This window comes from Salmo trutta, chromosome 24 (genome assembly GCF_901001165.1).
Source record: "Salmo trutta chromosome 24, fSalTru1.1, whole genome shotgun sequence".
NCBI lineage: Eukaryota > Metazoa > Chordata > Actinopteri > Salmoniformes > Salmonidae > Salmo > Salmo trutta.
Genome location: NC_042980.1, coordinates 23,708,659 through 23,721,205, shown reverse-complemented (window position 1 = coordinate 23,721,205; position 12,547 = coordinate 23,708,659). Strand labels below are relative to the sequence as shown.

Here is a 12,547-nt window from a genome sequence, read left to right as displayed (position 1 = left end):
GAACGCGGCAAGGCGCCCCGCTACGCCCGATCGAAATACGGTGGACCTCTGATTGTGTGATCAATTTGATCTTCTGCTTTTATTGTCAACTACACAATGTCCATGGATTGATCATCAAGCTAACAAATGCAGACGATCTTAAAACTCCATTATGGCCATAATGAATCACGACTACTGACAGGTCAATAGTGGGACATCATTTTAAAATGGGCAAGTCTCAACCAGCGTTTGTCTCCATCACTGTCTATCTGACTATCTGAGGCAGTGCGATATACATGGTCCATGTAGAAGAGATCCTCACTAGTGTCAACAGAAAGGCCTATACAGTATGCATGACACATATCCTGATATATCTGAGATATTGTATGTGGACAGAAATACTGATGGCAATACAAAATAGGTGTTAAAGTGATAGGACACACTTTTTTAGTTTGAGGGAACTAAATTTCATCCTTCATACCTTGTTTTTATACAGTGCTTTCAGGAATATAGACTATGTATATAACATAATGGGATGAGGGACAGATGTGACACTGACTTTTGCAGTATTGTCCGTCGCTCCCCATACTGAAGCCTGTCCGACATCGACAGGTCCTGGACTTGTAGCTACCGCTCAGCAGACAGATGTGGGAGCATCCACCTGGCTTTCCATACAGGTCCGTCTCACATGCGTGACTCCTAACTAGAGGATGGGAGGAGTAGGGAAGTCCATTAGCGACTCATCAAATATAACTACAACATGATCATTTGACCGTACATTAAGTGAAGCAGAAAACTCTTAGATTCACAAAACATTTGTCACATGTAGGCTACAGATGCATTTGACACCAGCAAATTTGATGCAGAAATCTCTGAGCTTGTGCCTCACAAGCACTGCACATTTGACACCAGTAAGCAAGCACATTTAGTACCCTGACAAACATGTCCTTTACCTTTTGGCTGAGTGAGTCTGTGGTAAACACGTATTGCTCCTCTGGAACTCCCCAGGCTGGTTAGTGTCCTGGGTTCTGTGGTGTTAAACCGATGGATCTTGAAGATGTCCATGGTATTCCCAATGGAGGGGTCAGAATGAGTGGCATACAGGTAGTTCTCAAAGACAGCTAATCCATGGATGTAGGACACCTGCAACAGAGAAGAACAATACATTGACATGCAACATAAACAAAGATGAAACCCCGCAAAATAAAAACTTGTATTACACAAAACAACTCTGTGAGCTCCAGGATCTAAGACATGGGAGAAAATGTGTGTGTGTGTGTGTATTCCCCAACCTACACAGGGTCATGAAGTGGGCATAACCCTCTGGGAACATAATAATAATGATAATAATAATGATAATAATAATAATAGGTGCTTAAACACTGAGTGTTCAAAACATTAGGAACACCTTCCTAATATTGAGTTGCACTCTACACTTTTGCCCTCAGAACAGCCTCAATTAGTCGGGGCATGGACTATACAAGGTGTCGAAAGCGTTCCACAGGGATGCTGGCCCATGTTGACGACAACGCTTCCAACAATTGTGTCAAGTTGGATGGATGTCCTTTTGCTGGTGGATCAGTATTGATACACACGGGAAACTGTTGATCTTGAAAAACCCAGCAGCATTGCAGTTCTGGCACCTACTACCATACCCCATTTAAAGACACTTAGAAATGTTGTCTTGCCCATTCACCCTCTGAATAGCACATATACACAATCAAGTGCTAGGCCCCTTTTTTCTCCATTTCCGCCAGAATGATGTGCCCAAAGTAAACTGCCTGTAACTCAGGCCCTGAAGCCAGGATATGCATTTAATTGGTACCATTGGAAAGAAAACAATTTGAAGCTTGTAGAAATTTTAAAATAGTGTAGGAGAATATAACACAACAGATATGGTAGGAGAAAATCCAAAGAAAAACCAACCAGATTTATTTTTGAGAGACCATCTTCTTAGAAATACAAGAGTAAGGTCATATTGAAAGTTAGCTCCCTGAATGCAATTTCTATGGCTTCCACAGGGTGTCAGTAATCTATGCTCAAGGTTTCAGGCTTGTGACTTCAAAAACGAATAAGAAATATCAGTTTTAGCAGAAGGACACAGTCTTGGTAATTCGTGTTTGCGTGCCATGAAGACAGTACGCACCTGCTAAAATTGGTTTCCTATTTAACATACTTCTTTCTGTAAGAAATATTATAGTTTGATTACATTTTAGGGTATCTGAGGAGTAAATAGAAACTTATTTTGACTTGTTGAAACAAAGTTTAGGGGTAGATTTTTGGATTCCTTTCTCTGCATGTTGAACAAGTGGATTACTGAAATCGATGGCGCCAACTAAACTGTCTGTTTGGGATATAAAGAAGGACTTTATCTAACAAAACGACACTACATGTTATAGCTGGGACCCTTTGGATGACAAGTCAGAGGCAGATTTTCAAAATGTAAGTGAATATTTAATCGTTATTTGTGAATGTATGAAACCTGTGCCGGTGGAAAAATATTTTGATGTGGGGCGCCGTCCTCAAACAATCACATGGCATGTTTTCGCTGTAATAGCTCCTGTAAATTGGACAGTGCAGTTAGATTAACAAGAATTTAAGCTTTCAGACGATATAAGACATGTATATGTACATAAATGTTTAAAATCCATAATATTTATGAATATTTATTTGAATTGCGTGCCCTCCAGTTTCACCGGAAGTTGTCCCGCTAGTGGGACTCCTCTCCCTAATTAACCTGTCTCCTCACCTTCATCTTCACTGGTTGAAGTGGATTTAACAAGTGACATCAAGAAGGGATCATAGCTTTCACCTGGATTCACCTGGTCAATCTATGTCATGGAAAGAGGTTAATGTTCTTAATGTTTTGTACACTCAGTGTATGTGTCCTATTTCACACATATAGAGTGCCTTCGGAAAGTATTCAGACCGCTTGACTTTTCCCAATTATTTTTTACATTACAGCCTTATTCTAAATTGGATTAAATACTTTTTGGGATGACAAAGCGGGAAAAAAACGGTATTTTAGAAAATGTTGTAAATTCATTAAAAATAAAAAACTGTATTCAGACCCTTTGCTATGACAATCGAAATTGAGCTAAGCTACATCCTGTTTCCATTGATCATGCTTGAGATGTTTCTACAACTTGATTGGAGTCCACCTGTGGTAAATTCAATTGATTGGACATGATTTTGAATGCTGAGCTGTAATTGATGAACAGCAATCTTCCATAGGTATTCCTCTTTTGCAGATGGGATAGGGTAGTATGCATACTGCATCACACTGCATACTGAAGTGGAAGTTGGAAAAGTTATATGAGTGTTTCAGTGAATGGTTAGTGAGGGAGGCCCTGCGCTCTCGCTTACCCAGGTGTTTAGTTAATTTTCATTCCAATCTCCTTTGCATTAGCGTAGCCTCTCCTGTAAACTATGTGTCTGTCTATCCCTGTTCTCTCCTCTCTGCACAGGCCACACAAACACCTCACACCGCGTGGCCGCTGCCACTCTAACGTGGTGGTCCCAGCGCGCACGACCCACGTGGAGTTCCAGGTCTCCGGCAGCCTCTGGAACTGCCGGTCTGCGACCAACAAGGCAGAGTTCATCTCAGCCTATGCTACCCTCCAGTCCCTTGACTTCTTGGCGCTGACGGAAACATGGATTACCACAGAAAACACTGCTACTCCTACTGCTCTCTCCTCGTCTGATCACGTGTTCTCGCATACCCCGAGAGCATCTGGTCAGCGGGGTGGTGGCACTGGAATCCTCATCTCTCTCAAGTGGACATTCTCTCTTTCTCCCCTGACCCATCTGTCTATCTCCTCATTTGAATTCCATGCTGTCAGTCACTAGCCCATTCAAGCTTAACATCCTTATCATTTATCGCCCTCCAGGTTCCCTTGGAGAGTTCATCAATGAGCTTGACACCTTGACAAGTTCCTTTCCCGAGGATGGCTCACCTCTCACAGTTCTGGGTGACTTTAACCTCCCTACGTCTACCTTTGACTAATTTCTCTCTGCCTCCTTCTTTCCACTCCTCTCCTCTTTTGACCCCACCCTCTCACCGTCCCCCCCTACTCACAAGGCAGGCAATACGTTTGACCTCATCTTTACTAGCTGCTGTTCTTCTACTAATCTCACTGCAACTCCCCTCCAAGTCTCCGACCACTACCTTGTATCCTTTTCCCTCTCGCTCTCCTCCAACACGACTCACTCTGCCCCTACTCAGATGGTATTGCGCCATCGCAACCTTCGCTCTCTCTCTCCTGCTACTCTCTCCTCTTCCATCCTATCATCCCTTCCCTCTGCTCAATCCTTCTCCAACCAATCTCCTGATTCTGCTTCCTCAACCCTCCTCTCCTCCCTTTCTGCATCCTTTGACTCTCTATGTCCCCTATCCTCCCGGCCGGCTCAGTCCTCCCCTCCTGCTCCGTGGCTTGACGACTCATTGCGAGCTCACAGAACAGGGCTCCGGGCAGCCGAGCGGAAATGGAGGAAAACTAGCCTCCCTGCGGACCTGAAATCTTTTCACTCCCTCCTCTCTACATTTTCTTCCTCTGTTTCTGCTGCTAAAGCCACTTTCTACCACTCTAAATTCCAAGCATCTGCCTCTAACCCTAGGAAGCTCTTTGCCACCTTCTCCTCCCTCCTGAATCCTCCTCCCCCTCTCCCCCCTACTCCCTCTCTGCGGATGACTTTGTCAACCATTTTGAAAAGAAGGTTGACGACATTCGATCCTCGTTTGTTATGTCAAACGACACCGCTGGTCCTACTCACGTTGCCCTACCCTATGCTTTGGCCTCTTTCTCCCCTCTCTCTCCAGATGAAATCTTGCGACTTGTGATGACCGGCCGACCAACATTCTGCCCGCTTGACCCTATCCCCTCCTCTCTTCTCCAGACCATTTCCGGAGACCTTCTCCCCTACCTCACCTCGCTCATCAACTCATCCTTGACCGCTGGCTACGTCCCTTCCGTCTTCAAGAGAGCGAGAGTTGCACCCCTTCTCAAAAAACCTACACTCGATCCCTCTGATGTCAACAACTACAGACCAGTATCCTTTCTTTATTTTCTCTCCAAAACTATTGAGCGTGCCGTCCTTGACCAGCTCTCTTGCTATTTCTCTCAGAATTACCTTCTTGATCCAAATCAGTCAGGTTTCAAGACTGGTCATTCAACTGAGACTGCTCTTCTCTGTGTCATGGAGGCTCTCCGCACTGCTAAAGCTAACTCTCTCTCCTCTGCTCTCATCCTTCTAGACCTATCTGCTGCCTTTGATACTGTGAACCATCAGATCCTCCTCTCCACCCTCCCCGAGTTGGGCATCTCCGGCGCGGCTCACTCTTGGATTGCGTCCTACCTGACAGGTCGCTCCTACCAGGTGGCATGGCGAGAATCCATCTCCGCACCACGTGCTTTCACCACTGGTGTCCCCCAGGGCTCAGTTCTAGGCCCTCTCCTATTCTCGCTATACACCAAGTCACTTGGCTCTGTCATATCCTCACATGGTCTCTCCTATCATTGCTACGCAGACGACACACAATTCATCTTCTCCTTTCCCCCTTCTGATAACCAGGTGGCGAATCGCATCTCTGCATGTCTGGCAGACATATCAGTGTGGATGACAGATCACCACCTCAAGCTGAACCTCGGCAAGACGGAGCTGCTCTTCCTCCCGGAGAAGGACTGCCCGTTCCATGATCTCACCATCACGGTTGACAACTCCATTGTGTCCTCCTCCCAGAGTGCTAAGAGCCTTGGCGTGACCCTGGACAACACCCTGCCGTTCTCCGCCAACATCAAGGCGGTGACCCGATCCTGTAGGTTCATGCTCTACAACATTCGCAGAGTATGACCCTGCCTTACACAGGAAGCGGCGCAGGTCCTAATCCAGGCACTTGTCATCTCCCGTCTGGATTACTGCAACTCGCTGCTGGCGGGGCTCCCTGCCTGTGCCATTAAACTCCTACAACTCATCCAGAACGCCGCAGCCCGTCTGGTGTTCAACCTTCCCAAGTTCTCTCACGTCACCCCGCTCCTCCGCACACTCCACTGGCTTCCAGTTGAAGCTCGCATCTGCTACAAGACCATGGTGCTTGCCTACGGAGCTGTGAGGGGAACGGCACCTCCGTACCTTCAGGCTCTGATCAGTCCCAACACCCAAAGAAGGGCACTGCGTTCATCCACCTCTGGCCTGCTCGCCTCCCTACCTCTGCGGAAGCACAGTTCCCGCTCAGCCCAGTCAAAACTGTTCGCTGCTCTGGCACCCCAATGGTGGAATAAGCTCCCTCACGACGCCAGGACAGCGGAGTCAATCACCACCTTCCGGAGACACCTGAAACCCCACCTCTTTAAGTAATACCTGGGATAGGATAAATAATCCTTCTAACCCCCCCCCCCCCAAAAAAAAGATATAGATGCACTATTGAAAGTGGTTGTCCCACTGGATATCATAAGGTGAATGCACCAATTTGTAAGTCGCTCTGGATAAGAGCGTCTGCTAAATGACGTAAATGTAAATGTAATTGTAATGCGTCGTCTGTGGACCTATTCGGGCGGTATGCAAATTGGAGTGGGTCTAGGGTATCAGGTAGGGTGGAGGTGATATGATCCTTGACTAGTCTCTCAAAGCACTTCATGATGACAGAAGTGAATGCTACGGGGTGATAGTCATTTAGTTCAGTTACCTTAACTTTCTTGGGAACAGGAACAATGGTGGCCATCTTGAAGCATGTGGGGAAAGCATACTGGGATAGGGACTAATTGAATATGTCCGTAAACACTCCAGCCAGCTGGTCTGCGCATGCTCTGAGGACGCGGCTAGGGAGGCCGTCTGGGTCGGCAGCCTTGCGAGGCTTAACACGTTTAAATGTTTTACTCATGTTGGCCACAGAGAAGGAGAGCTCACAGGCTTTGGTAGCTGGCCGTGTCAGGCACTGTATTGTTCTCAAAGCAAGCAAAAAAGTTGTTTGGGAGCAAGACGTCGATGTCCGCGACGAGGCTGGTTTTCTTTTTGTAATGCGTGATTGACTGTAGAGCCTGCCACATACGTCTCGTGTTTGAGCCGTTGAATTGCGACTCTACTATGTCTCTATACTGACGCTTTGCTTATTTGATTGCCTTGCGGCGGGAATAACTACACTGTTTGTATTTTGGTCATGTTTCCAGGCACGAATGCTGCCATCAATCCACAGTTTCTAGTTAGGCAAGGTTTTAATAGTCTCAGTGGGTACAACATCGCCGATGCACTTGCTAATAAATTCGCACACCGACTCTGCGTATACGTCAATGTTATTGTTTGAGGCTACCCGGAACATATCCCAGTCCATGTGATCGAAGAAATCTTGAAGTGTGGAATCAGATTGGTAAGACCAGTGTTGGATAGACCTGAGCATGGGCGTTTCCTGTTTTAGTTTCTGCCTATAGGATGGGAGCAACAAAATGGAGTCATGGTCCGATTTGCCAAAGGGAGGGTGGGGGAGGGCTTTGTATGCATCGGGGAAGTTAGAGTAGCAATGGTCCAGAATGCTACCAGCTCATGTCGCGCATTTGATATGCTGATAGTATTTAGGAAGCTTTGTTCTCAGATTAGCTTTATTAAAATCCCCAGCTACAATAAATGCAGCCTCAGGATATATGGTTTCCAGTTTACATAGAGTCCAGTGAAGTTCTTTCAGGGCCATCAAGGTATCTGTTTGGGGGGGATATACACGGCTGTGACTATAATCGAAGAGAATTCTCTTGGGAGACAATGCGGTCGGCATTTGATTGTAAGGAATTTTAAGTCAAGTGAACAAAAGGACTTGAGTTCCTGTGTGCTGTTATGATTACACCATGAGTCGTTAATCATAAGGCATATACCCCTGCCCTTCTTCTTACCAGAGAGATGTTTGTTTCTGTTTCTGAAACCGGGTGGCTGTACCGACTGACAACATATCTCGAGTGAGCCATGTTTCCGTGAAACAGAGAATGTTACAATCTCTGATGTCTCTCTGGAAGGAAACTCGTGCCCTGATTTCGTCCACCTTGTTGTCTAGAGATTGGACATTGGCGAGTAATATGCTTGGAAGCGGTGGATGGTGGCCTTCTAATTCTGACCAGTAGGCCGCTACGTCTGCCTCTCCTGCGGCGACCGCGTTGTTTTGGGTCGGCCTCTGGGATTAGATCCCATGTCCAGGGTGGAGGTCCGAACAAAGGATCCGCTTCGGGAAAGTCGTATTCCTGGTCGTAATGTTGTTAACTTGACGTCGCTTTTATATCCAATAGTTCTTCCCACCTGTATGTAATAACACTTGAGATTTTCTGGGCTAACAATGAAGAAATTATACATAAAAATACATGAGTATACATTACCGCATAGTTTACTAAGGACCTGAAGCTAGGCGACAATCTTGCTTGTCATATTCGTCCTCTACAAGTGTGTTTTAATACGCATTAGTGAATTGAAAATGTGTTTTTTTGCATATCGCAACTCCCGTGAGACACCATCGGAAATGGAGAGTGGGGTCACAGCCTGCATCTGCTATCATCAATGAATACCCTCAAGGAATTAAGGTTAAATGCCTTTCTCCAGAGCACAGACAGATTTTTCACCTTGTCGGCTTGCCCTCCACGCTACATTTACTATGTCGACACCCTCCATGTGCGCGCGCACACACACACACACACACACACACACACACACACACACAGGACAGGGTTGGGTGAGTAGTGTTCTCAGGAAGTGAGCCTAAACCCACTGGGCCTCACCTCAACCCTGGGGTGGAAAAACATGTGGCACAAGAAAAAAAACAACCAGGAAACCATCATGTTTTTAGGAACACAGTTTGCTTCTAATATTAATATCAGCCAGTCTATTTCAAGGCTGTGTAATTTTTGGTAATAGCAACAAGTTTTTGGTAATACCAATGGTATTCACTAAGTTTATGGTTTATATTTAGGATAATGTTTTTTAAAATTATTTCAAATGTTTTACATGTGAAGGCACAAGCAGGACTAGAGATAATTACAGACATCTGTGATAATCTTAAATACACAAAAGGGCCATTAGATGTCTTGTGATAGATTACATAGAAATCCTTCAAAATTCTGGTAGTTTATTGGTAAACTTTGAAAGTTTCCAGTAATATACCCTCCCTTTGCAACCCTATTTATGACTCAACCTGCATATGTGTATTTTTTTGTATTGGGTTGAACCCTGTGGTGTATGAGCTGAAATGTTAGTGGAATAAAAAGAAAATGGATTTAGACGCAACACTACATCGTCTGCCAGTAGAAAAAGTTAAATATGTCTTTCATTTGTCATGGAGATGATATGCAGAGGTCTGCTGAGGCCACACATTTATGAACAGAAAGAAGCATCATTATCCTAAGAACACCTGCACACACAATAAGGTGTATTTCATATGCCTTGGCCTCTTTCTTTCCCTCCATCATTATAGCCTACAATATGAGTCTCCCTCACACTACAGTAGGTCGCTTTCAAGGAGCCTCCCTTTGAATAATAATATTCCCTAATTAGACCTATCCTTCTCTAAAGTGTAGTACTGTAAGAAGGACTAAGGACTAAGGATCATTTGTAAGCGACCTCACCTCACATCCTCTAACTCATCCACACTAATGAATCACCATGCAGTATCCCAGTGAAATCCATATTCAAGCCATATCAAACCTTTTGTCCTGCAACCCAAATGGCACCCTATCCGTATATAGTGCATTACTTTTGACCAGAGCCTATAGGGTTCTGGTCAAAAGTAGTGCACTACTGTATATAGGGAATATGGTGCCATTTGGGATGCATACCTTGTCTCTACTCTACAGCAACTGTCACGCCCTGATCTGTTTCACCTGCCCTTGTGCTTGTCTCCACCCCCTCCAGGTGTCACTCATCATCCCTGGTGTATTTATACCTGTATTTTCTGTCTCTCTGTGCCAGTTCGTCTTGTTTGCCAAGTCAACCAGCGGTTATCTCCTAGCTCCTATTTTTCCCAGTCTCTGTTTTTCCTAGTCCTCCTGGTTTTGACCCTTGCCTGTCCTGACTCTGAATCCGCCTGCCTGACCATTCTTCCTGCCCTGACCTCGAGCCTGCCTAATGCCTTATTCTGTTTTGACTCAAACCTGGTTACTGAACCCCTGCCTGTCCTGACCTCGAGACTGTTTAACGCCCTGTACTGTTTGCACTCTGACCTGGTTTACGAACGGTCGCCTGTACCCAATCTGCCTTTTGCCTACCCCTTGTGTTATAATAAATATCGGACCTCAACCATCTGCCTCCTGTGTCTGCATATGGGTCTCGCCTTGTGCCCTTATATCAACATGGGCAAGATAAGGGTCATACAGAAGCTAGAAGAAAGTAATAATCAGTTGCCCTGAAATGCCCCCCCAACCAAGTCTAGTTTTCGAAAGATGTTACTGTAGTTGTCAGTCTGTATTAAGGAAGGTTTGATATCTGTTTTGTGTTAGTATGTGATGCTTTCAGGATTTGAACCCACAACCTTGGCTAGTGCCAAGCTCTTAACCACTGAGCCACAAATAGGACAAACACATTTCAGATTGTTTCCTCACATTATCCATATAAACATCCACAGACTAATATATGTGGTATGTAAGCTGTAAACTCAAGAAGACAATCATCAGAAGCAGAGCCCAGCTCAGCTCAACAACTACAGAATGAAGCTTGACACTCACTTGACTCCGCTGGATGATTGCATGCCTGTTCTTCCCATTGTAATCCACTACTTCAATGTAATCCAGGTAGGAGTCTGCCCAGTACACCAGCTTCTTGACCAAGTCCAGTGCCACGGCTGTGGGTTGCTCTGTCTTGTAATCCACCAGTCTGGTTCGGTTGGTGCCGTCCATGTGGCACCGCTCCACCTTGGCTACGTTCCCATAGTCAGTGAAGAACAGCATCCTGTATGGAGATGATATAGACATTTGTATAAATATGCCACTTAGCAGATGCTTATATTCAAAGTGACTTACAGTACAGTGAGTGAATACATAGTTGGCATAGCAGGACATGAACCCGTAACCTTTGCGTTGCTAGCGCCACACTCTAACCAATTGAACACAGGTTCCAGGAAGAGAAATAACAGTAAATATATGCTTAAAATAAGCACATTAGATAGCCCTTGAGAGTAAATCATTGTTGAGGATTTCTGAATACTGTATTCTGCCTTTTACTGTCAATAAATTCCCTGGTTTTCCCAAAATCCCGGACGGAAGATTCCCAGAAACAGGAGGGAATTATTGAAATTTCCAAGAATTTTGCAACTCTAGTCATGCTTATATCCACCAACACAATGATAGCTTATGGTTATTCATGCCCGGTGCCTTATTCATTCATGGTTATTATTCAGGCATGTCCACACAACTTTTTGTAACCATTACTGCACAATTACTGCATTTTAACGGCAACTACCAAGGACAGTTATAAATTAACTCGAGTGACTGTATAGAGCCTACAGGTATACAAATTGAAGGAGATGAAATTAATAAAAAGTTATTCGGTACTGAAAACAGATATTTCAAGAAGAATTGTGACAAAACCCATTGCTCAAGGTCTAATTGCAGGCATAGTATGAACAGAAAGTTAGCCCATTGAACCTTATCATTGTAAGTCTTTTCAATTAAACTATTCATTTCCTGATTCTATCTATATGTACAGAAAAGGAAATGGTGTGTCAGGGCCAGCATGGTATTGCAGTGTTGTATGGCTGTCTAAACAAACCTCCCATGAATACCCACTGTTAAGTTAGCAGTCTATAGCCAGTTCGTTCAAGGAATCACCTCTTATACAGTATCTAATTGGAAATGCTTTTGCTTTAAACCAACCATTCAATGTGTTGTGCCATATACCTAATAAAAGGAAGACAAAATGTATTCACAAATCTGGTTTTTAAAAAAGACGGAAAGAAAACAGCAATACAAACTCCAGACGTGGGGCACTGGTAGTCTCAGTTTATTCTCATTTCTTTGCATGAGCAGTATTGCAAAGAAAGTAATTGATAAGTAATTTCCCCCAAATTCCCAGGTTTTCCAGAAATCCCGGTTGGAAGATTCACAGAATCAGGTCTTAATAGGCAGGAAACTCAGAACCCTCCAATCAGGATTTCTAGAAAACCAGGGAATTTTGAGAAAGTTACCGGAATTTTGCAACCTCTAAATTGATGTGGAAGCATCAGGGCTGCCATGCTCATGGTTTCATTGTGGCTCTCTGAGGCATACAGCACCAGGCCAGAGCAGATGATAACAAGAGAGAGAGACAGTCAGGGAGCTGACGGGAGCTGGAGCCAGAGAGCCCACTTAATCCATACAAGTCAAGTCAGGAGAGATATAGTGGTGACCTTTGAACCCCGAGATACATGCTGGGATGAAAAATAGCCTTCTTAAGCGAGAAAAACAACTCCCTGAACAGGTGAGCCTCTACATGGCATTCCAATGATGGGTTTCTGGGATTAGGATTGTTGCTGATACAGTAGTATTAGGAATTCAGGAGACAAAACAAGGTTTGTAGTTTACGTTGAAACAAACAGTATGAAAAGAATCCTCGGTCATGATGGTCTTTGCAAGTC

The 12,547-nt window shown here is 44.6% G+C and overlaps 1 protein-coding gene across 8 annotated transcripts in view; it reads right to left on the bottom strand.

Moving 5' to 3' along the window:
• The window catches only part of lrp1bb (low density lipoprotein receptor-related protein 1Bb), a 441,142-nt gene that overhangs the window by 205,517 nt on the left and 223,078 nt on the right, over positions 1–12,547 (bottom strand). For all 8 annotated transcript variants that reach the window (XR_003869151.1, XM_029711578.1, XM_029711581.1 and 5 more), the window contains 3 exons: positions 10,662–10,884; positions 933–1,122; positions 539–682 (listed from right to left, as the gene is read on the bottom strand). Coding sequence is in view for 7 of the 8 variants with exons in the window: in XM_029711578.1 (XP_029567438.1) it covers positions 539–682; positions 933–1,122; positions 10,662–10,884 (557 nt within the window). In the remaining variant the exon portion in view is untranslated. The remainder of the gene's footprint in view (positions 1–538; positions 683–932; positions 1,123–10,661; positions 10,885–12,547) is intronic.